The sequence below is a fragment of the Mus caroli genome, chromosome 2, assembly GCF_900094665.2.
Source record: "Mus caroli chromosome 2, CAROLI_EIJ_v1.1, whole genome shotgun sequence".
NCBI classification, from domain to species: Eukaryota; Metazoa; Chordata; class Mammalia; order Rodentia; family Muridae; genus Mus; species Mus caroli.
In genome coordinates this window covers 232,020-258,508 of record NC_034571.1, presented here as the reverse complement: position 1 = coordinate 258,508, position 26,489 = coordinate 232,020, and the positions used below count along the sequence as shown (strand labels likewise).

General features: G+C 42.4%; 4 protein-coding genes across 11 annotated transcripts in view; 2 read left to right on the top strand and 2 right to left on the bottom strand.

Annotated features, from left to right (window-relative positions):
* The window catches only part of Olah (oleoyl-ACP hydrolase), a 48,861-nt gene extending 38,175 nt beyond the window's left edge, over positions 1-10,686 (top strand). Inside the window, exons 5-9 of one of the 2 annotated variants that reach the window (XM_021156754.1) lie at positions 4,297-4,435; positions 5,777-5,876; positions 6,307-6,476; positions 9,679-9,761; positions 10,122-10,686. In XM_021156754.1, the coding sequence (XP_021012413.1) occupies positions 4,297-4,435; positions 5,777-5,876; positions 6,307-6,476; positions 9,679-9,761; positions 10,122-10,264 (635 nt within the window). In that variant the 3' untranslated portion in view covers positions 10,265-10,686. The remainder of the gene's footprint in view (positions 1-4,296; positions 4,436-5,776; positions 5,877-6,306; positions 6,477-9,678; positions 9,762-10,121) is intronic. The other variant, XM_021156755.1, reaches the window with a different exon arrangement.
* A 990-nt stretch (positions 10,687-11,676) lies between these two features.
* Acbd7 (acyl-CoA binding domain containing 7) lies at positions 11,677-16,689 on the bottom strand. 2 transcript variants are annotated; one of them, XM_021156920.2, is made up of 4 exons: positions 16,620-16,689; positions 12,228-12,345; positions 12,061-12,123; positions 11,677-11,975 (listed from the first exon to the last, which is right to left on the bottom strand). In XM_021156920.2, the coding sequence occupies exons 1-4, from the start codon at positions 16,629-16,631 to the stop codon at positions 11,902-11,904; spliced, it is 267 nt and encodes an 88-aa protein (XP_021012579.1). In that variant the 5' UTR covers positions 16,632-16,689; the 3' UTR covers positions 11,677-11,901. The 2 variants fall into 2 exon arrangements, with proteins under 2 accessions (XP_021012579.1, XP_029330420.1); XM_029474560.1 differs by having other exon boundaries at positions 11,717-11,975; positions 12,225-12,345.
* Positions 16,690-19,958: 3,269 nt separating this feature from the next.
* Rpp38 (ribonuclease P/MRP subunit p38) lies at positions 19,959-23,700 on the top strand. 3 transcript variants are annotated; one of them, XM_021154415.2, is made up of 3 exons: positions 19,959-20,057; positions 20,967-21,029; positions 22,684-23,700. In XM_021154415.2, exon 3 carries the CDS (start codon positions 22,694-22,696, stop codon positions 23,534-23,536), a length of 843 nt encoding a protein of 280 aa, XP_021010074.1. In that variant the 5' UTR covers positions 19,959-20,057; positions 20,967-21,029; positions 22,684-22,693; the 3' UTR covers positions 23,537-23,700. The 3 variants fall into 3 exon arrangements, with proteins under 3 accessions (XP_021010074.1, XP_021010087.1, XP_021010081.1); XM_021154422.2 differs by lacking the exon at positions 19,959-20,057 and adding an exon at positions 20,071-20,295; XM_021154428.2 differs by lacking the exon at positions 20,967-21,029 and having other exon boundaries at positions 22,684-23,613.
* The window catches only part of Nmt2 (N-myristoyltransferase 2), a 43,261-nt gene continuing 40,461 nt past the window's right edge, over positions 23,690-26,489 (bottom strand). For all 4 annotated transcript variants that reach the window (XM_021154409.2, XM_029472588.1, XM_029472591.1 and 1 more), the window contains one exon: positions 23,690-26,478. In XM_021154409.2, coding sequence (XP_021010068.1) covers positions 26,458-26,478 — 21 coding nt within the window. In that variant the 3' untranslated portion in view covers positions 23,690-26,457. The remainder of the gene's footprint in view (positions 26,479-26,489) is intronic.

Genomic DNA, 26,489 nt, shown 5'->3' with positions numbered 1-26,489 from the left:
CCTGCACTCATGTGCACATGCCCAGCTATGCACCCCCCACCCCCAGCATTACCCAACATTTTCCCATCCTTGTTTTTTTAAACTCTATGGCTTATTTTGTCTTTCCCTTTTCATCCAACAGTGAGCAGCTTGTTTGGAAGTGAGCAGCGATGCGTTTGTTTGTTTGTTTGTTTTGTCTGTCTGTCTGTCTGTCTGTCTGTTTGTTAAACTGGCTAGAGGAGCTTTAGAAGCATACTGATGTTCACACTGGTGGTTCCCAGATAGTTTGCTTTGTTTCAGAGATTGGTGATTCTGCCTTTACTGTGTAGAATTGTCTGTGACTTTTCCTTTAACCATTATCAGTGTTCACAGATATTCTGTGACTGCTAGCACGATATGTGCATTCTCTGTATCGAGTGTTAATTTTACTATATAGCTATAAGATCTACATCATCAAGTTTGTCCTTTTCTCCATTTGGCGTGCGGAATCTTTCTTAATAGTGTTATTATCTCTCTCTCTTTTTTTTTTTTTTACATCTTACACACACTGTGTTTCCATTTTACAGAAGGGAATGAAGTGAATAGACATTTGTAACTGGGGCTGTTTATTAACTGAGAATCTTGGTGGCTTGTGACTTTCTCTGGAAAGATTTCAGTAAATGTCTTTTTGTTCAAGATTTGTCAGACCACCACAGAACTCCACTCAATCCTAACATAATGTGCTAGTGAGTTTTTTTTTTTTTGGGGGGGGTGTTATTTACAAGACTATGAGTGAGAAGCTCCTTGCCAGATTATGAATGACTCAAAGGTCGGCACATTCCCAGACGCTCATCCCAGCATAGACTATAGCTTGTGATAGCTGCATCTGTGGAGCTCCCTGTATGGCTTACAGGCAACTCTTTTAGTTCAAAAGTCTCTTCTCTCCAGCAATGTGAAATGGTTATATAATCTTTGGGAAAGGCCGTGTAAGTTTAAGGAACTTTCTGAGACTTGTGAATTGCTGACCTTTTTAGCCATGAAAGTTCCATTGACTTCCTTAGACTTAAGGAGTCCCAAGATGCTCCTATCCAGGATGGAACATTTCAATTTAAAGGCAATTGCTATGTAGCCTTCAGCCTTTAGAGCCACTAAGAGTCCATTTCAGAAATGTTTGAAGCTTCTGTCTGCACAGGTCAGATGTTAAATACAACCTGGGATGTTGTCAGATGTTAAATACAACCTGGGATGTTGTCTTTTCTTGTTTTCACCTGTTCCAGTTTGCTTCCTGTTGCTGTGATAAACACAGTGACCAAAGACAACTTGAAGAGAAAAGGGTTTGTGTTAGCATACAGGAGTCTATAGTCTATCACTGAGGGAAGCCAAGACAGGTATTTGAAGCAGAAACTTATGGAGCTCTTCCAAGGCCCATGTTTAGCTACCTTTCTTCTACACCCCAGGCTCATCTGCCTAAGAATGGTAATGCCCAGAGTGGGCTGAATTGTTCTATGCTAATTAGCAATCAAGAAAATGTTTCTCTGCGCAGTGGTGGCATACGTCTTTAATCCCAACACTTGGGAGGCAGAGGTGGGTGGATTTCTGAGTTCATGGCCAGCATGGGCTAGAGTGAGTACCAAGACAGACAGGATTACACAGAGAAACCGTGTCTCAGAAAAAAGAAAGGAAGAAAGAAAGAAAGAAAGAAAGAAAGAAAGAAAGAAAGAAAGAAAGAAAGAAAGAAAGAAAGGGAAAGAGAAAGAAAGAACGAAAGGAAGAGAAAAAAAGAAAAGAAAAGAAAAAAGAAAATGTTTCATTGAAATGCCCACAGGGCAGTCTGATGAAAGTCATTACTCAGATTTTTCTTTCTAGGTGTGTCAAGTTGACAAGCAAAATTTGCCACCACACCATATTTTGGTAGAGCTTTCCCAATCTTTTATGAATCACTTGGTGTTCCCTGAAACTCTTTTATTACAATATAGAACCTGGTTTTGTGGCATGCCACCATCTAAATGTCTTTTCTCAAAACCGTAACCACCCCCAAATAAAGAAAGAATGAAAAAGAACAGGAACCCCTCATTTAGTACAGTACTTTAGACCAGACAAGTCTCTGCATCTGTAGAGCCATTCTCACAGAGGACATGGGTTACAACTGTCTGTACCCTCTTGAGCCCCTGCCAAGATTTGATTTGCTGTTGTCTTGTTTCAAATCTGTCAGCAAGCCCAATACCACCCCGATTGGCTCTCTCTTATAAAGATGTATTCATTTGAAGTTTTAATTTTTTTCTATCTTTAATTCTCAAATGTGTTCTCTCTCTCTCTCTCTCTCTCTCTCTCTCTCTCTCTCTCTCTCTCTCTCTCTCTGTGTGTGTGTGTGTGTGTGTGTGTGTGTGGTTATCCCTCAGAAACTGTCTGCCTCTTTTCTCAGGGTCCCTCACCAGGACCTCGAGCTCACTGATAGTGCTAGGCTGGTATACAGCGAGTCCCATGGACTCTCGCTTCCTGCCTCCCTGGCACAACACATCAAGTATCTTGCTAACTGAACTATATCCCTAGCTCCTAGATCCTAATGTTCTAACTTAGTTATCATGAGTCAGTTTTCTCAGTCACTACAAACCTGATTTGAGATGAGATACAGTTATTGAAGAAGGCTCATTTTGTTTGTTTTAACTTTTAATACTATTTGGGGTGAGTGGGTGCAGAGCCTGTGTGGAGGTCAGAGAACACCTTTCAGGAGTCATCATTCTGGGTTCTGGGGTCAAACTCAAGTCATCAGACAGAAGGGGCCCTTACCCTCTGGGCATCTGAGTTCTTTCCCAGGGAAGTTCTCTTACTTTTCTTAGATGTTTTCTGATTGTTGCTGTTTAAGGTTTCTTTTCTATTTTTTTGAATGTTGGTGTTTTGTCTGGGTGCCATGTCTGTGAGATGCCCGTGGAGAGCTGAAGAAGTTGTTGGACAGGAGTTACTGATGGTTGTGAGCCATTGTGTAGGTGCTGGAAATCCAGGCAGCCAGCGCTCCAGACCCCTTTGCAACCTTGTTTTCTTTTCTGAGTCCTTTCCTTTCTCTTTTCTGGGTCCACACATACTTTGCCCTGCCTATCACAGGGAGAGGTTAGGTTTTTTTGTTTTTTTGTTTTTTTTTTTTCAGTTTTGAAATAACTTTTGTATTTTTATTCATTTTATTTCCTGGCAGTCTTTATCCAATCATTTGGATGTTTCTAGTCAGAATTTTATTCTTGTTTTTTTTTTAAAGATTTTATTCATTATTTATTATTTCATTGTCATTGTCTTCAGACCCACCAGAAGAGGCCATCAGATCCCATTACATGAGCCACCATGTGGTTACTGGGATTTGAACTCCGGACCTCTGGAAGAACAGTCGGTGCTCTTAACCTCTGAGCTATCTCTCCAGCCCCTCTAGTCAGAACTTTAAATTTCCTTTTGGAGTTAATTAATTAATTAATTAATTTGGGGCATTGCTCCCCTCCCCCTCCTGCCTCCTCCATGAGAGCTTTATTGAGTATTTTCACTGGCCAGAGACTATGATCTACCACTTCTGCATCCTTGGGCTGGAACCAGTTGCTAGCTCAGTTTCTTAGTTCAGGAGTGCCCTCTTGTGTTGATACAGTGAAGTGCAGTTTAGAGAAAACATTGGCACCTTGTTTCTGTAGGTTGCTGGTTCTATAGTCTTCTTAATGGTTCGATATTTCGTTTTTATAGAATTTCTGCCCCAGCCATTTCTTTCTTCCGGCATTTTACCCTTATAAGGAAGGTGTCTTCTTGGAAGTGTCTTCTCAGCTTGCCTCTGTCCCCTCAAGAATTCTAAATCCTTTACTTATGGCTCCCCCAGTACTTACTGCAGACCTCAAATTGTCCATTCACTAAAAGAAGAAGGCCCTATGATTTGTGTATGAGTGGATCTTAAAGACATTATTGTAATACTTTTGTTTACTTGAGATGGAGCCTGTTTAGTTTGCTTTCTGTTTCTGTGATAAAACACATGACCCAAAGCAACTGAGGGGCGGGGAGGGTTTATCTGGCTTACACTTTCTGATCACAGACCACTGTTGAACAAAATCAGAGCAGGAAGTGAAACAGGGACATAGCAACTGATGCTCTCATGGATGTCAGAAGTGTGTCTCTTACTGGACCCCAGATCCAATCCAGCTGACAGGCAAGCTTGGCCTCACAGACACCATGCCAAGTTAGAGCACTACGATCTGCTTCTTTGAAATGGGTCGCATCGTGTAACATAGGGCTAAGGCTTTTCCATCCATTTGTCTGAGTTAACCTGTTAACCAACTTCTCTGTTTGTGTGTAAGTAACCTGTCTCTTAACTTCCAGTGCATGCTGTAAGACTGGCTGGAAGAGAAACCCGACTTCAAGAACCTTTCTCAAATGACATCTACCAGATAGCTGAGGAAATTGTGACTGCCCTGTTGCCCATCATCCATGACAAAGCGTTTGCATTTTTTGGCCACAGGTATTTAGATCTTGTAAGCAACCTGCGTGAGTCTTAGTGAGGTGCTCAATGCTAAAGCACTTGCCTAGTACACTTAGGGCCCTAGAAAGTTCCTACTTTGTGTTTTTGAGACACAGCTTTTTCTTTTATTAAAACAGAACATTGGATAGTAAGCACCAACCACAGGTGTTACAGTTCTCCACTTGTTAGGAGATACACCTCAAAGGAAGACTCTATCAGAAACTTCTATTTATTTCAAATTAAAATATGTATGGAAATAATATGTATTTACCAAGACCTAATTTCAGGCCACAATCTTGGACAAATTTCTTAGGCCTTTAAATTAGCTGGACGGAGTAGTTCTTCTCTCTGGAGATTAAATGACCGGTGGCGGCAGCACTGCAGAGAAGGTTCAGAGGTTAACAGTGTGTTCTGCTCTTGCTTAGGACCTTGGTTTGAGTCCCACCAATCACTTTCTCACACCTGCCTGTAACTCCAGCTCCTAGGGATCTGATGCCTCTGGTCTTCATAGTCAGCTGCACTCATGTGAACACACCCACACACAGACATGTATGCATACACATAATTAAAATCAAATAAAAATATTAAATTAATAGTAATCATAAAGAAACCAGCATATTTGGATAATAAAAGTATAATCTTTACACAGTATGCAATCACCTATGCCAACAGAAATATAAACTGACTTCAAGACTCTCTCTCTCTCTCTCTCCCTTTCCCTCTCTTTCCCTTCTTCACCTTCTGCCCCCTTCTCCTCTCTCTCCCTCCTCCTCCCCACCCCCCCTTGCTTGCTCTGTCTCTGTCTCTGTCTCTGTCTCTGTCTCTGTCTCTGTCTCTCTCTCTCTCTGTGTGTCTGATATATGTGAGTGTATGTGTGCATGAGCCTGAAATACATGGGAAAGTGGGGGGGGGTGACCATGGGTGTTGGCCCTTGCTTTATTGGCTAACTTTTATTTAAGATGGGATCTCTCAATGGCCTGAGATTTTACCATGGAGGCCAAGCTAGCAGGACCACGATTTTTCAGGGGTCCTCCTATCTCTGTCCCTCATTTTTGCACTGTTGAGATTTCAGGCCCGAGCAGCTGAACTCAGCTTTTTACATTGGTTCTGGGGATTGGAACTGGGCTCCTCCTCACAAGTGTGAGACAAGTGCTTCACAGACAAAACCACCTCTCAGGCTTGAAACACTGCTTACAAGCATCATCAGTGATATGCTTTCTGCAAACCAGATAACATCCAGTTTAACTTCTGCCCACCCCAGTTACTGCTGTGTTTGTGATACAGGGTTACTGTGAGTTTTCCCCAACACTGTCTATCATGTTTGCCTCTTTCCTGGTTTAGTTTGGGATCCTACATTGCTTTTATTACTGCACTGCACCTAAAGGAGAAATATAAAATGGAGCCGCTGCATATCTTTGTGTCCAGTGCCTCTGCCCCTCATGTAAGTTCTGGTTTTCCCGGGATGGGGAATGAAGAAGAGGGGAGTGGAGTACTAATGACTGGGCTGTTGCTCTCCTTTGGTCCAGGCTGGCAGGCAAGCAATCCTGGGCACTAGTGAACCCCCTCAGGTCTTTCAATGTGTTTCTCTCCATCCTCCTCGAAATGAACTTCAGCCTTTCTGAGACTGTTTTCTCTTTGTCCCTGTCCCTCTGAGGTGATGCTGCCTCTCTCTGCTTTCTGTCCCTGGCAGTTGCATCTCTGTTCCCTCCATACAGGCTGGGACTGACCTAGCATTCTAAATCAGGAGTGCCATTTGGGTTTCACTATGAATCTAAGGTTACTATGACCCTCCTTGATTTAAGGAGGTAGCTTGAGGTTTTGGGCTAGTGGGTTTCATGAACATTCAGCCTTGTGTTTGTTGGTGTTTCAAGTCAGTATTCCGGCCTCAAGTTCCTGATCTTAACAAATTGTCAGAAGAACAAATAAGAGATCACCTTCTGATTTTTGGAGGCACTCCCAAGCATCTCATCGAAGACCAGGATTTTCTGAAGCAATGCATTCCTTTGCTGAAGGCAGATGCTGACATTGTGAAAAAATTCATGTAAGTAACTGAGATGTATGCACATGCACCCTGTGTATGTTTGTCTCTGTGAATGTGTGTGTCTGTCTCTGTGAGTGTGTGTGTCTCTCTGAATGTGTCTCTGTGTGTGTCTTTCTCTGTGAGTGTGCATGTCTGTGTGTCTCTCTGTGAGTGGGTGCTGGTGTGTAAGTTGACACAGGCATCCTGAGAACTGAGACAACCTCATCCTTTCTCTGCCTCTCCATTCATCACCCATCTTCACTCACAAAGTTCTTCCCGACACCCTACGTGCTCCAGGTTCACCCCCTTCTCTTTGTTTCTGTCTGACCGATCTCCTCACCAAGGTAAGCTATTTTGTGTTTCTGAATTAGGCCAGAGTCAAGATTTAAGTCCTATCCATTGAATGAATGACAGAGAGAAAGGGAGGAGGGAGAGAATACATTTTGAAGAGCTAATATGCAGTAACAATCTAAAAACAATCAATTCAGTGTCCATTTACATTCTAATAATAGTCTTCATAAGAATAGGGGCAAAATCCTTAAAATTCATGTGGATGCACATAAGACTAAATTGCTAAAGAAATTCCCAGAAAACCAACCAACCAACAAAACAAACAAATAAAAAATAGTCAAGGTGGTATCATCATACCTAATTTCAAATCATGGTACAGAGCCATAGGAAAGAAAGCAACACATAGCCAGACATGCAGACCCCTGGAATGGGAGAGAGCACAGAAATGAGCCTTCACTGTTATGGGGGTCTGAGTTTCGACCAGTTGCATATTCATATGTGGATGAATGAAACTAGATTCTCCTTACATCCTTAAAAAGACAAATCAACAAAAGACAGGTCAAAGACCTTAATGTTGGGGACAAACAAGCTCAGGAGCTCTGTGTACATCTCAGTGGCAATGGTGGCTATAGTCAGTATCGATGTATTGAGGGTCACTAAGAGCTGGGTTTCAATGTGTTCAAAAAGGATCAGTTTGTGTGCAGCTGTCTCCATTTAGCCGCTTTTTATTTGTTGATTGAAGCAGTAATGTACAACCATTGGGATAACAGGGGGCTGCCAAGAGCAGGGACACCTGAGACAGTGCTGTGGCATCTGCTTTTCTCCATAATCTACAAATTCTTTTAAAAATTTATTAATTAAAAAATAAGCTTTAGGGATTGAAGCAGTAGCATACTGGCTTATTAAGAGATACACCAACCGATGTACAGCATTAGAGAGCCCACAAATAAATCCATATATTTACGCTAAGTGTCAAAATGTATTTTCATGAATATGCTATGGGTAAAGGACATGCTCTTTAGCGTGTTTTATTTGCTTACCTGTGTGTGGGTGAATGTGTGTGTATGCTAAAGTGCACATGCAGAGGTCACATGACAATTTTTGTGCCTTGGTTCTTTCCTTCCACAGTGCGGGTCCCAGGAATTGAACTCAGGCAGTGAGGATTGGCGGCAAGCATCTTTGCCCACTGAGCCATCTTGCTGGCCCAGGACACAGTTTCTTTAATTAATAAACAGTTTTAGAAAAGTGATATCCATTGTAAAAGAAGAAAATTGGAATTTTACTTCACACATACATTAGTCAATAATATATGTGTGTGTGTTTATATGTGTGCAAAAATCAATTCAAATTGAATTAAAAGGCAACTGTAGAAACAAGATATCCAATACAATAAAACTTCTGGAAAAAACATACAGAAAAATTTGTATGATGTTATTTTAGGTGATGACTTTTTCAAAAAGCTATGATCCTAAAGCACAGCAAAGGAAATGAATCAGCAATGAGGCCTATAGGCTTGGAGAACATATATATGATAACAATAAATGTGAACCACAGCCTCCCACATGTGGAATCGATGAACATCAACATACAGACCCAGAGTCCAATGCAGTTTACTATTTGACTATTGACAGGAGATGCTAGGCAGAGCAGAGAGTTTCAGTGGACAAGAAGAATACAGTTTGGAGATCCACTGAACACCATGGTGAGTGCAGTTACCCAAGTAGTGGCTTTTAAATGTTCACACCATCAAAAGGAACAAGAAGGGAGATGCCATATAGCTTGGCTTAGTGGCTTTAATCCACATAGTTGTCAAAACATCACGCACATAATTATAATTGCCAACTTAAAAGTTTTGTTGATTTGGTGGGAGGGAACCCAGGGCTCTGTTCAGCCTAAGCAAACATTCTGCCCCTGAGATGCTCGATAGCCCTTGCAGTTTTTGAACTATAATCCCATTATATAGCCCAGGTTACCAGTGGATTTATTCTGTGGGCAAGATGGGTCTTGAACTTGCTATCCTCTTGCCTTAGCATCCTGGTCCCTGGGATTATGCCCATGTATTACTATGCCCACTAACATCACTATGTACATTCAGTGAGATGGTGTGCAAGAAGGCTTGTCATAATCAAGGTGTGCTCAGTGGATAAACATGTCTTCCCCAGAGTCCATCCTTTAAGATCAAAACATTCTGCCTGTGTGTTTAGTAGTTATGATGCTCTGATCATGTGTGTTTAAGTCTATGCAGTAAAACATTAGTAACAGCTCATGGGGTTGTGATGACTGGATGACGTCATGCTTCAGCTTAGCCCATTTCCCACCTGAAGTCACTTTAAGCATTTACTTTATGTGCACGAGCATTTTGTCTGCCTGTGTGGATGTGTGCCATGTTCATGACATGCCTGAGGGTCCCTCTCATCTCTCCTTGTGCAGTTCCAGCTTCCATCTGCCACGGATTCCACACTTACTAACCTCTTGCTTACAGATGTGTCCCAACCTCTGAAACATTTTGTCCTGTCTTTGTAAGGTTTCCTTGCTTAGGTCACTTCTAATGATCATTTCCAAGTTCCCTGGTTCTTTCTCCAGCTGGGTCAAGTCTACTGTGACAAGGCTATCGTCTATTTCTTACATTTGTGGTTGTGAGCCTTGCCTTTAACAGCTGAGCCACCTCTCCAGCCCTCATTCTCTATTTCTAGAAGGTCAATTCGACTCTAGCGCTTCGCTCATGATGGGAAAATAGCCTGGGTTGCGTGAACCTCAGGTCAGTTCTGATGGAGAGAGGCAGCCCCTGGGCCTGTCTTTCTTGTTGGGACTAGTGGAAGAAAGGGTAAGAAGCGAGGCTCTGCCCTGTTTCATTTCAGTGAAGTCCAGGAAGAGGAAAAGATTCTGAGATGATAAAGATGAAAACTCCTAACAAGCTCTTTCATGTTTACAGCTTTGACAAACCCTCCAAAGCTCTTCTTTCTCGGGACATAACGGGCTTTATTGGATCTGAAGATGTAGTGAAGGATATAGAAGGTGAAACCACTTTTATAATTGGGGGGAATTTACTTGAAATATATGTGTTGTTCTGAGCAAATGCCAACTAGTAGTCACTGAAATAGATAGGAAATCTGCCCAAGTCTTACTGGCTAGAGACAAAGACATGTTGGTCTCCTGTACAATGAGGATCCAGGTCACATCACTGAATACTGATAGGGTTTCAAGTGATTAAAAATACAGGATGCACAGAACTGGAGACCCTGGATGTAACTCAATCATTGAGAGTCAGCTCTCAGTGAACTACTTCACCAGGTGCTATTTTTACCTGGAAGCAGATTTTCTGTTGTCTTTTGCCGATGCTGTTAATCACTGAATACAATGTTGTGTACTTCTCAGGATGGAAAGACATAACCAGTGGGAAGTTTGATGTCCTCAAGCTGCCAGGTGACCACTTTTATCTGATGGAACCGGACAACGAGGACTTTATCAAGAACTACATAGCCAAGTGTTTGGAGCTCTCCTCACTAGACTGCTTCTAGATGAGTTTTCTCTGGGGTTTCTAATATGCAAACTGATCACAGGCTGTTCCTCCAGGTCCAGCTTTTAGTTCTTAGAGGTCGGAAAGATGCGTATTAATGAATTTCTTCATGGAACATTTATCTCTCTGGGGAAAGGACACGGGCTGAAGTGGAGCAGAGGCATTATTGGGAGTTGACAGTTGCAGAGGGAAGAGGGGGTGGGTTTTCTTTGGGGGACTTTGCCACCAATAGGTTACCGAGTCTCCAGTAAATGACACCACACCTTGTAGCACATGCAGGCAGCTCTAATTGGACTCTGAAGCTGGGAGGCAGGGATGTCCGTCACAGGGGTTGGAAAGGCCAGCGGGAAGTGGGTATGATCAAAACGCACTGTTTACACTTGGGAAATTTTCAAAGAATAAATAAAAATATTGCTAAAGAAAGAAAATGTCTAGTAGAATCCTTCAGTATTTCATTAGAATCTAATTTGATTGCCATTTATACAACATTTTATCAGCAAAGTGCCTCCAAACAGAGTTATACCTGCAGCCTCTTGAAGAATTTTAGTGGCAAGAGTGATTGACAGAGAGAAATCATGACTTCTCTTAAGTACACTGTGGCTCAAAGTTTAATCTTTAGAGATACACATTAGACCTAGTTCACCAGAAAGAGTAGTTGCTGGTTTATCAAAACAGCTCTTAGGGATTACTGTTCACGGTGATAGGAAGACCTCAGTGATTGGCTGGAACTCAAAGCTCTTCCATGAGTAGCCAAGCCAAAGCCTGGTTAGGTAACTTTTCCATATCAACTAGCAGCCTGGAGCCAAGTTTACCTGTCACTCCACAGTGCTCACGGATGTGGGAGCCTGAAGCTATGTGGTGCAGCACAGGGACTCATCGATTTATCTGATCTCTGTACCTTTCCCTTCAGTTTTAGGGTTTTCTGTATTTTTGAAATAGGGGCTCACCATGTAGCTCAGGCTGTCCTAACTTGTGACCCTTCGGGCTCCTTTTCCTGAAGCACTGGGAAAGAGTCTGACTTCTGTTAATTCTGAATAAACTTCTTTGATTGGCCCAGTAGCACTAACTCATTGTAGAGTAACAGATAAAGTCAAGAAAAGTGCTGGGGCTGGGCAGATGGCTCAGTCAGTAAAGAGCTTGCCTTGTAAGCATAAAGACTTGAGTTCAAGCCCCAGGTCTCACATAACATGTCTGGAATGCTGGGCCACCTCTGTAATGTCAGTGCTGAAGAGGAAGAGATAAGAGGACATTTGGGCTAGTCAGTCTAGCATGCTTGTTGAGCTCCAAACCAATGAGAGATCTCTCATCACAGGAAGTAAATAGCGTACCAGGGAAAAATTACCCCAGGCTGTCCTCTGGCCTCCACATTCACACATGCACAACACACACATATAAATATCCACACACAGACATAAATGCAAAAAAGTATATTTATTAAAGCACATATGCATACTACAAAAACAATATTTGGAAAGGAACTTTTTAAAGTCACCTTGCTCAAGTGAGTAAAATCAGGTAGCCTTGCTGACAGTCCTGAGTATCATAACTCATCCTAATAGAAAAGATCCATGATTTTGTTTAGAGAATTATTGATGCATATGAAGGCTTCCAAAGGAGGTCTGATTCCTCTGTTACATTCTAAATTCCGTATTTCTCAATCAGCTCTCTCGCTTTAGAAATATAGGCACACATGGCATCTTCCTTCGACAACCCTAGAGAGACACAGACGTTATCTCACCAACCGGTGTGGGCAGAGGCGAACAAGTTTTGTTTTAACCTTGTTTAAGAGTCACAAACCTTTTTGGAGGTTCCAAGCTTCCCATTTGGCCTTACCCTTTAGATCTAACATTGCTGGGCATGCTGTGAAGAAAAGGGGGAAGTTACAGTGTTACTTTTCACTGCGCTTCTATGAATAGCTTGCAATCCAGAACATCTGTCTGTTTGAAACAAAGATCCGGTACCACCAATGTTGATGTCTCCAATGACTGACTGCTTGTAGAGCCCGTAGAGTTCCTTGAGTTCTTCATCTTCTGGTCTGCTTTTCAGTTTCCTCACGTCTTGTGCGGCCTGGTCAAAATCAGCCTAGGGTAAAAGATAGCAAGGACATGCCAAAGGCACACGTGTGGTGCACATACTCACCTGCAAGACAGGTTCATACATAAAATCTAATTTTTTTATAATTATGTCTCATGTCAACTGATTTCCAGGAAAATGAAGTTGTTTATCTTACTTTGGGTTGATTAGAAAATGTGTCTCATCCTGAACAAAATTTTTTTTTGGTAATATCTCCTCCCCTCCCCTTCCCTCCCCTTCCCTCCCCTCTCCTTTCTCTATAACAAACGCTGGAGAGAAATCACTTTACAGAGAAGAGTGGGTGAGCAGCCATTGTTCTGACAACAGAGGTGGGAATGAGAGTGGCTGCAGGAAAGATATGGGAAGGAGCCTGCCTCAGAAGCCATGCTTACAGTGAATCTTGGGTAAGGGTATGCAGGCATCCAGTGTGCAGCACAGACTGGAAAAGCTGCTCCTGACATTCTGGATGGAAATCACTAGGGCTGAACATAAAGGCTGGGTCGAATTCCATCGTGTGTTCCCTGAGATACTCAGAATAAAGGGTAGGCGTAACTTAATTTATGTTACTATCTTAATTTATGTAATTACCTTACATTCACCTTTGTATCTACTCTCAAGCCCTCATCTGCTGACTCAGGGCAGGAGTCAAGTCAGAGACCATTAGGTACATCCTTGGTGAGTGGATCAGAGAGTTATCACAGTTGAAACATCTTTGCATGCATGTGTGGCAGTTGACAGTGACTCTCAAAGCACTCTGGGCCAAAGGAATGCCACCTTCCCTATATTCCTGTGCTCTGGGATCTGGGCTCTATGGCAGGCAATTCTGTCTTTGCTGAGTAAGATTACAGCGTCTTTGTTGGGCATGACCTTTATCCGCCCCGGGAATGTTCATGAGTGTGCTTTAAGGCCCTCCTGTTCCCATCCTGTGTCGGGAATGACATTCACAATGAGCACAGGACACCATATCAAAGGACCACAGGGGACTTCTGGACACTTCTGATCAAATCTCTCCCTTCTGAAGACAGCCCCTGAAGGTGACGCACAGTTGACTTACGTCACCTCCTGTAGACAGTGAGGAGAACAGCCAGCCCACACAGGAGCTTCATAAAGCCCTTTGAGCAGCTCTCCCTTGCTGAACACTGAACTAGGAAAATAAATTCCTCAGTCAAAGTACTTAAGTTATTTGAATCACACACACTGTGTGTGTGCATGTGTGTGTGTATGTGTGTGTCTTCTGATTATAAAATCACCTCTCCACACACACCACTATTCTTGTTTGGTTGGCTGGTTGGTTTTTCAAGGTAGGGTTTCTCTGTTTAGCCCTGGCTCTCCTGGAACTCGAGCTATAGACCAGGCTAGCCTTGATCTCAGATGTCCACCTGCCTCTGCTTCCCAAGTGCTGGAATTAAAGACATGTTCCCCTCCCCCATTTCTGTGGTGTTTGGGGTCAAGGTCAGGGTTTCCTGCAAACATTCTACCACTGCTACATCTCCAGACCAGGAGAGATACATCCCCAGCCCCAGCCCCAGCCCCAGCCCCACCCCCCTGCTTCATCTTCATAATCTAGGAAGGACACGAGTCTAAGTAAAATGTCGGTCAGACCAGGTGTGAAAGTAAACACCTGCAATACTAACACTAGCGAAGCTGAGGCAGTAGGATCAGCTGAAATTGGAGGCTAGCTTGTGCTACATAGCAAGATTCTTTTTTGAAAAATTAACCCCTCCACCCCCACACACAAAACAAAGGATCTGTGTTATAATTTATAAACAAAATTGGGAGATTCTGCCAACATTTATACCAGTATTAAAACAACAACAACAAAAACAAAGAACATGCCCTCACTTTCGTTTCCACTAGTGAGCCATTAACAACACCCAGAAGGTACATAATGTCTATCCTAACGCCATTTCCATTCTGAAGAGAAAAGGCATTTGAATACCCTAGCCAGCACTAGCTGCTGGCTTTCCAATATGTTTTTTACTTTTATTATAATTTTAAACTTGGATTTTCGAAATCATTTTAGACCCAGGAACAAATTATGAAAATACCACATCTTTGGTATCTACCGGGTTCCCATGGTTACAGTGTTTGTAACAAGTACTTACCAGTTCTCTCAGTGTGCTGATGAACTGCTAGTATATGTGTGAGTGTGTGTGCATCAGTGTGCATGAGTCAATGTGAGTCTGTGTGTGTATGTGTGTGAGCATGAGGTGTGTGAGAGTGTGTATGTCAGTGTGCATGAGTCTGTGTGAGCATGTGTGAGTACCTATGAGTCTGTGTGAAGATGTGTGTGTCAGTGTGGGTGAGTCTATGTGTATGTATGTGTGTGAGCATGAGGTGTGTGAGGGTATGTCAGTGTGGGTGAGTCTATGTGTGTGTATGTGTGTGAGCATAAGTGAGAGAGAGTGTATATATCAGTGTTCATGAGTCTCTGTATGTATGTGTGTGAGCATGAGTCTGTGTGAGGGTGTGTGTGTCAGTGTGCATGAGTCTGTGTGTGTATGTGTGTGTCTGAGAGAGCATGAGTGTGTTAGGGTTTGCACAAGTTGCCTTGTCTATCCTGGAACATCACACTTAAACGATCACCCTACGTTTCTATTGAACCCAGGGACTCCCGAATGCTAAGTAACCTGCAGACTGATCCACACATGCCTCATCCCTTCTCTTAATGAGTTTCTAACCTGCCTTTATCTTTCTCTTCTGCTTCAAGTACTTTGTGGTTTTCTGAAACAGGGTCTCATGTAGCACACTGCTTTGTCGAGTCTGCCACCTAGCTAAGGATGGCCTAGGACTCCTGATTCTCCTGTCTCTGAGTTCTGAGTGCTGGGATGACAGGTGTGTACTGTCACTCCTGGCTTGAACTAACACTCCCACATCTAGAATATAATGCATGTTTTATTATTACATTGGTAAGAATTTCAGGGGGCTGGTGAGATGGCTCAGTGGGTAAGAGCACCCGACTGCTCTTCTGAAGGTCCAGAGTTCAAATCCCAGCAACCACAAGGTGGCTCACAACCATCCGTAACGAGATCTGGCACCCTCTTCTGGAGTGTCTGAAGACAGCTACAGTGTACTTACATATAATAAATAAATAAATCTTAAAAAAAAAAGAATTTCAAATTGAAATAATACACGTATGTTTTAAGAACTTTTCATTTGTAACAATTTATTCTTTAAGCATAAACTTAATGTGACTTAAAATTTCAGTGACTGCAATTCCAGTTTTCTTTGATCATACTGATGCTGATATCAAGCAAGTATATATTTTTAAAAACTAGAATCTTATTTTATCGAAATGAAAGAACGTTTTCATTACAGCAATAATAGATTTAATGCATTCAACACTGATAGTAATAGAAACCCACACCCTGTATCCATTTTAATTATTGAACTAAGGCTAGCCTTCAATGCTGCTCTATTGTCAGGGTGGCATTCATATGCCTTAGCCATTGTCCCTTCGTGATAATCTTTAACTTTTAAATTCTAAAGATTCCCTTCTCCTGCTGCTTTAAATGCTGCCCATGGAGGTAGCTCATTTAACCGCCTCTCTCCTCTTTTATTTGCTCTATGTTTATTATGGCATATATGCAGGTGCACATGTACCATGGCATGCATTTGGAGGTCAGGGAACAATTGCAAGGGACACTTCTCTCTTTCTACCATGTGCATTCTGAAGGTTCTGATCACCAGGCTTGCCAGCAGATAGAACTCGTGTGCGTGCGCACACACCTTTCATTATACACACATAGAAAATGGCATATATATAAAAGCAACCTATATGTGTTTATCTGAGAAAAGGGCTTCCTGGTTTTAATTCATATTTATTCTCTTTTCACTCATCAATAAAACAGTAAAGTCAGCTTCATAGTCTAGCCCTGTTATTCAACAAAACACATCTATGAAAATCTCCCGAGGTCCCCAAGAGCAAGGGGACGTGGAGACCCCAGTGGATGTCACTTGCTTTCTGGAGTTGTTAAGAGAGAGAGGCGAAGAAGCCCCCGCCCCCAGGAGCTTGTCAATTCTTCAGATCTGGGTAATTTATCCCTGAGGGCCAATCAGGTTGCTATGGAGATCCTGGGTCCTTGTCAACAGATGGTGAAGTGCAGTATACTGTGAAATATACTGCTCCACATGGCTTAGGCAGCTGTGGGAGTCACTGCAGGGTCGCAGCAGCAGAAGGCTCCTGGGGGTTACCTGCCCCTGCCCTGTCCCAGGGCTACCACGCCTCCTCTCGCCCCATCAGAGCGCTTCGCTTTGGCGTGGCCTTCCCAGATTTGGCTTACCTGCAAGGACATAGTGATGAGACACGGAATGCTTTGACTCTCCCAGCTCAGAGTGAGAGTCCCCAGGGCTCCGCCGCTTAAAGAGCAGTGCTCCTCCTCCCGTCTCTCCTATTGGTTGCTCTCTGGGCATGGAGGACTAATTGGCCACAGGAGCGGGAGGGAGTATCTGGGAGGTAACTCATACCAGTCCAGTGTCTCGGAGCTCATTTAATCTCCTCTCTCTTTTTTACTAAGGCGAACATGCAGGTGCACGCATGCCTCCGCTACCTCTCCTCAGTTGAGACTGTGGCTGTTTCCTTCCCTTTTCCTTGCCTCTCCATTCTACCGCTGGGTGTAGCGGTGTTAACTATAGCACTGTATGTGCTGACGTTCTTCAGAGTTGGTTCCTTAACCCAGAGAGAATACACATAACCCCTGTTACCTGACCTCAGGGATGGCCGATAGCGTCTCTGGGGGATTCGACATACAGGGAAGAGACTTAGTGTTGGTTTTGTGCTTACATGACTATACACAAATGTTCTGAGCCTTACCAGGTGCCTTTTCTCTTTACTGATCTGATCTATGGAAGGGTGGCACTGCTACCCACTGTCGCCTGGGGATGGCCCGAGTGCTCAAGACACCTCCCATTCATATTGCTGCCCTGGACACAGATGTTGCTATAGACCCTCCAACGGCACAGACTCGGAGCCTGTGCTTTGATTTGGTAGCTCGTTCCTAAAGTCCATTCCCAGTTAACTGACTTTTAAATGTTGGACTGATTGTAGACTTGCAGGAAAGGCCATAATGAAGTGGATATTCTGGACAATTACTATACACTAATTAAAAAACTAAAAATAATCGTTATTAACAGTATGTTTGTAGACTCCACAAAACCACAATAGCATAAAATGCTGGGCTAAACTCAGAATTCCATGCAAGCAAGAAGAATCTAGTGTTCAATTCTTGAACATTTTGTTGACAGACTGTATTGTCAGCTCTAATGCTACGATTTCTGACTCAGACTCTTAAGCTAATGTTATATTGTTGTATCCTTTAAATCTAGCAGTTGAAGAGTTAATACAAAAAGAACACTTTTATAAACCTTCTAAGTTATTAAAATATTTTGAGATATTTATAAAATTAACTATGATCATAAATGGTACATTTGTAAACTGTTTATTCACAAACATAACTTATTTACAATGTAAAATAAAAGCTATCATTGAAAAGTAAATTGACCATTTGGTGTATATATAGACTACCAAATGCATAGTAATTTAGGGAACTATGGGAAGCATATATATGTAAAAAAAAACTGAACATAAACTGAATTGATGTAAAATAAGAGCTATAATTAAAAAGTAAATTGACCATTTGGTTTGATATATATATATATACACACACACATGTAAATATATATATATATATATATATATATATATATATACACACTATTTAGGGAACTACGGGAAGCATATATTTGCAGAAAAAAATCTGAACATAAGCTGAAGTTGTGCTGCACAAACGGAAAGAAATTACCTTTGAGATATATTCTTTTGGGTAAAATCCTTGTGGAAATATTGCTAAATTCTCAAATAGAAAACAAGGCCCAAAATAGTAGAGGCTATATATAATTTGTATTAACTTAATTCTGCCACAGCTGTCACTGGGTCATAGCGGTTCCGTTTGTCAGACACGTACCATGTGGCAGGCACTGCGGTAAGCATCTTACACAGAATATTCTTCTAATCCTCAGAATAGGCGCTATTTTTATCATTTCATAGTTGGCTAATTAACTTGCCTGAGGTGTAGGGACACTAGTTAGTAGTAAGGTTAGGGTTTCAACATAGCAGCCTGGCGGCAGAGGCTTGTAATGTAAGAGCTGGAACTTTGGTGGGACAACACTCATAGCCATTACCTTTTTACTTCATTATCTCGCCCCTCTTTCTGCTTTTTTATTTTTTTCTGTTGTGGTGTGTGCAGGTTCTGGCCCCGAAGCCCCAGTCTGCAGCCTCCTGTCTCAGTCTTCCACGAGCCAGGATTTTATGTGAACCTTTAGTATTTCAATTCTACCATCGCGATTTGTCTTTAGCGCTACACGACTGCGGGTTATAATAAAGGACGTCTTATAAGACAAAAACCTGTTGGCACAGTCAAAACTCCTCCGAACTTAATCTGGTTCATCTACTTGTGATAGAACCTACAGCACGCTTTTCCTGTAAAAACTTCAACAATTTTTGACCACAAGCAACAGTGTTTGTTCTGTTTAAATGTTCAATAGGTGGTGAATAATGGAAACGTAGAAGCTAGATCCTATATGTTAGTCTAAAATGAGCAATGAAAACATCGAGAAAAAAAGGAAGATAAAGAGAAGGGCCTGAATCCTCCCAAATTAATATGAACAGAAAGGACCAAAAAAAAAAAATTCCTGTCAAGTAATTTTTATTTATTTATTTATTTTGTGTATTGAGTACACTGTTGCTGTCTTCAGACACTCCAGAAGAGGGTATTAGATCCCATTACAGATAGTTGTGAGCTGGGATTTGAACTCAGGACCTCTGGAAGAGCAGTCAGTGCTCTTACCTGCTGAGCCATCTCTCCAGCCCTTTATTTATTTTTTGTTTTGTTTTTCGAGACAGGGTTTCTCTGTAGCCCTGGCTGTCCTGGAACTCACTTTGTAGACCAGGCTGGCCTCGAACTCAGAAATCCGCCTGCCTCCCGAGTACTGGGATTAAAGGCGTGCGCCACTACGCCCGGCGTAATTTTTAATCTTTAGTACATTATTCCACTGCTTACCAGTTGTCTGTAATTTTCCAGTGATTTTGTTTCATAACCTTTCTTATTTTTTGTCTCCGTTAGTCAGAAGGCACAACAGATATTGCCGGGGTACTCTGGAGTACTGCTGTGGAACTAAAAGCAGCCCCTTTTTTCCTTTCAGAGGTCAAGATTCTCCACATAATCTCTAAGTACATGCAACCCTATAACCCCTATTTATTTGATTTTCGTGGCGCGGGGACGCGTGCAGGGGAATGGGTGGCTATAAGGGCTGGAGTTTTGCATCCCCAGAACGAAAAGAGACAGCAAGGCAGAAGCAACTGGGCTAAAAACGGAGAGCCAAAAGGAGAGACGAACCTCTCACAGAAACGAGCTCCAGGAACAGCTTGGTGCATCATCAACTTTGGACTACCAGTCAGAAGGGAGAGGCTGGTTACTACAGCAACCACAGAATCTCGCGAGACAGAATACACGCCTGCGCAGTGCTGTGCCAGGTTTAGTCCACACACCACGCCTGACGTCCCTGACTGGGAGTGACGTAATGCAAGGCAGGTAGGCGGAGCTCGTGTTCTGCGCACGCTCAGTGCAGGCGCACGTGGAGCGGGCGCTGTGGTTCCCGGTAGTGACCGAGTTGCCGTAGTGAAGCGATCCGTCACGTGGTCTCTGCGGGGCGCTTCTGCTCAGGTGGGCGCCTGCGTGCCTGTGGCCCGAGTCCCGGCCCGTGGGCACCCGGGTCACCGTGGGGTGGGGGTCATCCAGTGCCCGCTCTCCCTGAGGTTCTTTCCGGCTGGTCTCAGCCGATCCCTGCCTCCGGGGATTTCCTTCCGTCGCGTTGTGTGTTGCGGGTACTCCTTCGTCTTCCCGAGACCACGGGAGCTTCTCTGCTGCTGACAGCCTTTCTAGGGTCTCTTCCCAAATCAAGGTCTCTGTGACGCGTTTCTAATCGCGCCGCCCTTCTTGAAAGGCTCTAGTCCTTACCCAGTATCTCCAACTCTAGCATCTCTGTTCGACCGATATTGAACTTACTTTAATGTTCTTCAGTAATCCCTCACTGCCCGCTTCCTTCTTCGGCTATCTAAAGAATTCCTTCAAAGGAGGAATATTTTAGTTTGCAGTTGGTTAATGGTCGTTTCCTCCAGAGACTTCAACTAAGGCCTGTTCAAGATACCTCACTATTCTGGCTTTAGAGTGAGCCGTTTTTATTACTCGCAGAAGCTTTTTGCTTTGCCCAATGCCTAATGGCCTGCAACATCAAGGATAATTCATAATAATTTGATAGAAAAAAATGTATGTAAGTGCTCCACCAGGCACAGTGTACGTTGAATAAGGACATAAGAAACCAGAGGCCTCATTAAGTAGCCAGAATCTGTAATATGGGTGATGAGTGAAAGGAGAAATGTTTGAAATGGTTGAGAAGTGGGAGTAAACATTTTGAGTTTGTAACTGGTCCTGTAGGCAGTAGCAGCTTGCAGACATAGTTGGCAAGGTACTTGATCAAGCTCTGTGAACCTGTTACTATTCAGCATTTTAAAAATTCGTACTGCATGGCGGTCATCTTATGTAGGCTTGGCTTTTTTTCATCTCCCTTTCCAGGTTCTTGTGAATCAGAGACGTGCATCTCAATCTTGCAGTCCCTTGGTTGCAGAGCATCTATCTGTGAGTGTCCCCCGTGCTAGGCAGAGACAGTAACTGACTTGCAGTTTGGCAAGCGTTGTGGTGGGACCATTTGTCCCTTGCTTCCTGGTCATTTTACTCAAAGCTAGCTATCAGCTGCTGGTCACCTCGCTAGATTTGGTGAGGAGCATGCAGCTAATGGGAATTGATGGAAGTAGTTATTATGGAAGCAGCTATAGCCAGTGTCTGTAGCAGTGGGCAGCACTGACAGAATCAAGATTGCAGCTCTTACTGGGAGTGAGCGCAACACCATCTCCAAAGGCTGTGCAGTCTGGAGATGCCACCTGCCTCACATCAACACCTCCAAATGTTGGGCAGCTTTTTACCAGCACCTGTGGCACAGTTGACTCCCAGATATTCCAGCTCAGTAGGCTCTAGGGTGAGTCAGCCATCTGATGGTTCTTAAAAGCCACAGGTTATTTCTAAGATAGATCCATGATTAAGAGAAGTCTTTAGAAAAACTAGTTGTGAGTTGTACAGTGAGTCTGCTTCCTAATCCATGCCAGGGAACTCTAAGTTTGTTAGGAACAAGATGCGTGGAGAAAGTGCCCTGAATTAGAGGAACCGTAAGCAGGGGAACTTATTTGTCAACTGGGTCTTCATAGTTCTCAGATGAACTCTAAGGAGACAACTGAGAGGAGAGGTATACAGTTGCCTTTGGGAAGGATAAACAGGCTTTAAATGAATGAATGCCCGACAAGAGAGCAGTTAACATCCTAACTTGTCTGTAAGGTTAATATGATATAGTCACTAGGAAGAACAAATAAACCAGTGTTTTGTTTCGGATTTGCTTTTGGAAGGAGCTCAGCCCATTTACTTCTCCCTAATGGATTAATCTCTGAATTTCATATTTTTTTATTTTTCATGAAATTGCCTGCCAAAGTAGTCATCTTATAATCATGTGAGAGGGAAAATATGGGCCTGCATGTTTCAAATGTTTTAGGAACTTGGGGATCGTGAGAGGAGGGAGACTTTTAAAGTTTTAGCCATGGACATAGATTATTACTGTTTTGGTTCTTAAAATCTGACCTTGTTCATTATGAACTTCAGAGACTACAGAAGGTTAAGCTCTGTGTGGGCAGACATAGGGACTTCAGAGCCCACCAGCATTTGTGTCTGGAACACCATCTGCCCACTGCAGTAACTCAGTAAATGTGCTTATAAATGAATGAATGAGGGGCTGGCAAGATGTTTCAGAGGGAAGAGGCATTTACTACCAAGTCTGTGACTTGAGTTCATTCCCCTGAGACTCACATGGAGAAAACCATTTTAATAGAGCTGTCCTCTGACCACATGTGCTATGACCCCAAACCTAACAAATGTTTTTAACATTTTTAAAATAAATGAGTGGAATTCCAATTAGAGTTTGGAAGATGCTCACAAATCTGTAAGATTAACACCAGTCACTTTCACATTGCCTGTTGAGCATCATGAAAAAATAGAATTAAAAGTCTTCTTTGTGCCACAGAAGGTCTCTGACTGGTTACCTAGTTGGGCCCATATAATTAGACTTGCTGTAGCATATCAGCCTGGAATAAAAAACAAAAACAACAGAGACTGGAGACTACAGCCAAAATGTTCTCAAGACATGCATTGCTGACAGGAGTTTCATTCATCATTTTGCTTCTTTCCAAAGGGTTTTCAAGATGGCTGCAGCCCCTCAGGCACCAAAGAGGGGATCTATTCGGAAGACTAGACCTCTGGTTGTAAAAACATCACTAAACAACCCTTATGTTATTTCCTGGAGCACCTTGGAGAGAGAAGACATACACTTTATATTACAGACTCTCGAAGATAAGTTTAAATCGATTGGACTTCAGAAAATTGAAGATAAGAAGAAAAGGAAAAAAACAGCTCTTATGAAAAAGCAAAGTTGTGGGCCAGGTATTGAGATTAGCGAGGATCCAAAAGAGCCTGATGGGGATCTGCTGGTGTCAGGGTGGACACCTGTACATGTCAGAAAACAGCTGGTCATTGGTGTTAATGAAGTCACCAGAGCTCTGGAGAGGAATGAACTGCTCCTGGTTCTAGTGTGTAAGTCAGTCAAGCCTGCCATCATCACCTCACACTTGATTCAGCTGAGTCTAAGCAGAACTGTTCCTGCCTGTCAGGTACCTCAGCTCAGCGAGAGAATTGCTCCTGTCATTGGCTTAAAATGTGTGCTAGCCTTGGGTTTCAGAAAGAACACCAGGGACTTTGCTGATGAAGTAGGAGCCATCATTCCCAGGGTGCCCAGCTTAAATGTGCCATGGCTTCCAGACAGAACCCAAGGTCCCACAGACAGTTTAGAGACTGAACCCTCGGAAAGCCAGGACAAAGAGATTTTGGACACTTCATTTGATGACCTTACAAAACTTAGTAAGAGGAAGCTTGCTGAAGGTGGACAAGCTTCAGCTGCAACATTACAACCCCTTAAAATAAAAAAGCTCATTCCCAACCCTAGTAAGATAAGAAAACCACCCAAAAGTAAAAAGTCCATTTCCAAGTAGTTTTGTATGACTTGTCACTTCATGTAAGGCTATGTCTAAATGAGCACTGAAAGAAATAAAATCAAAACTTACATATATTCTTAGGATTCTGCATGGAGGTGCTTTTCTCTTTGGGTGGGGCAGATGAAGTACAGAAAACACTCAAAACAATGATTAACAAAACCAAAGTTTATTAAGACTAATGTCCATGCGCATATAAATTCACTGCTTTAAAGGCTGGTACAATGCTTGCTTGCAAGAACATCAGTTTCCTATAGCACTTTAACATTTCTCTACCGAACTTGGAAAATGGGCCACAGACATGGTCTAGCAAGGTGGGTGAAGCAACTGAAGAAAGTCCTCAGTTGAAACGGAGAGAGACACTAAATGCTAAGCAGTTCACTGCCTTCAGAGCGGCATGTCATTTTTACTTTGTGGTAATTTGGCTTTCTTTGTAGGTAAGCATCAAGGCAGGCTCGGGAGAAAGGCTTAATTGACACAGAACAAAAGCCTGATAAGGTTGTTTCATAAGAATTCCCTCCCTGTGCATCATCAGTTTCCTTGTAATATATAACATCTATCAAGAGTACATTAGGGGCAGAGCTCTATGGCAGAATATGTGCTTACCAGCACATACTATCCCTGGCTTGATCCCCAGCACCAAAAACAAAAATCAAAGCAAACAAGACTAAAAACAAAACCTAAGCCAGAACTTATTACAGTAGTAACTTAGCTGACATGTGGCACGAGGACAGACAAGATAGTGATGGGTCTTTCTGGCTGGGAGTGGAGCTGTCAGGACTTTACAAATCCACTCTGTCTGGAAGTCATTCTGGAATTTAGGAGGTGAGTAGGATAGCAAAACTTTTTCATCCCAAGTTTTGGATGAACTTATGGACTGTACCACTTTTTTCCACTTGGTGACAAATTTCCTGTTTTTGAAGGAAAGAAACTTTACAGAACAATATGGATATAGAGAGTATAGGGCAATATAACTTAACTTGAGACTGTTGCTTTTATATATGTTTTTAACAGTTATTTTATATCCAAGCAGTTGCTCTGGCTACTAATTCTCTAAAATACCAACTGCTCATGTGCTTAACTTATGAAGACACATGGTTAACTATTAGTGTATTTAAAGTTCTATAACAACTGCAATGTGCAATAAACACATCTCTGAAGGAATGGTTTAACAGTTTCCTCATGAGGTAAGTAATAAATAAGCCCATGACAAAATTCTGACCTGAAAATTTAATTTGTATAAGACATAAAAATGAATGCAATAATTGTCAAAGAGCCGTAGATCCAGATTGACTTGACTCACCTACTGCTTGACTTTCCACACAGTGCTGTAATGAATAGGTAGTTTCATTTCCTGAAGGTGTTCTGTTAGAAATGTGACAGTTGGACATGTATAATGAGAAATCTGTCCTGTGTCCAGCACTGGTCCCACTTCTGCACCACTTGTGGGGCTCAGGTGCCCTCTCTAGTGGTAGTATCAGGAATGGCACAATTTGTGGCCTATTTAGGACCTGTCCACAAGAGGCCAGAGAGCAAACATTTTTTTAACTTTGCAGGCAATACATACAGTTCAGTCTGTCACAACTACTTGATTTCCCTTTGTAGCATGAGACAACCATAGTTAGGACATAATGAAGATGTGTCTGTATTCTGATAAAATGTTTGGATTTCCTAAGATTTGCATGCTACAAAACGTCATTCTTTGGACTATTTCCCCCAACCATTTAAAAAAAAAAAAAAAAAGACCATTCTCAGTTTGTGAGCTGTATAGAACAGCCAACAGGTGAGACAGCCTACAGTCATGTCTGGTGACTCCTTTCTAGTAGGGAAGGAAATGCCATATTGTCTGGACTGGAGCGGAGGCACTGTAGTAAAGGCAGGAAGTATCTACTTTGTGGCATCTGACTTAAAGGCCCAGGCTATACAATGGCCTTGTTTAGTATTTTATTTTCCCTTGGGTTAGTGGCAGCATATACACATATATGTACACTGTGAAACTTGGTTTTCAAATTCTAGGTAAAAACAACATCAGTAACAAAATTATGAATACTTATTTACAAGTAAGACATTTTCCATTAGCATGACAATTTTCATGATAAATAAAAGTCAGCATAAAGGAACATGTGCAATTTTGCATAATAAAAACATTCAGACCATCTGTGTGCTGACAGCACGACTCCACTCCTCTGGGCATTTAATCTGACCTTAGAGCTGTGACTTCCTTTCCCTCACACATCCTTCACATTGCTGAGAAATGAGATTGCACAGCAGCCGCAAGGTCTCATCAGTCAGCGGTGTGCTCTCTAGTGAGCACACTGAACAACTGCCCCAAACTCTGCCTTTGAAACAATCCACTAGCCTGCTGAAGAGCAGAAGACAAACCTGTAATGTACTGATTTGGCTACTATGCTTATGGGACAGACCTGTGTATTTGCTTATGGAATAATAAATGTGCTAAGTCACTGGTACATTTTCATATTGCTCCTTAAGTATCTACCACATGTCAATTCTATAAACATTCCAGTGGCATCATGTAAGGTGATACACATATGGATCCTTGTTCTGTTTTACAAGTATATCACCATTTAATAAACAGAAAAGCAGCAGTGACTCTAACAGCAAAGGTTTTCTTAACATGATGCTGCCATTTCTGTTTGGGTCACAGAGACAGTCCCACTTTTCTCTTTGCAGTGAGAGCTCTGTGGACACCTTTAATCCCTCCCACATTAGTCAACAGCGGAGACTGGCTCCCAACACCCTAACTAGAAATGTGTACAGTTGGCCATCTATTCTGATTGTTAACAACTACTTCAATTTCACTCAACTTGTGCTTTTATTCTTCTTTGGAATGACAGTTCCAGGCGTCACTAAATAGAATATTAACAAATGAGAATGTTGCCTTCTAGAAATAACATCTTCATCTACTGTAGAACAAGTCCAACCTAAAGAAAGA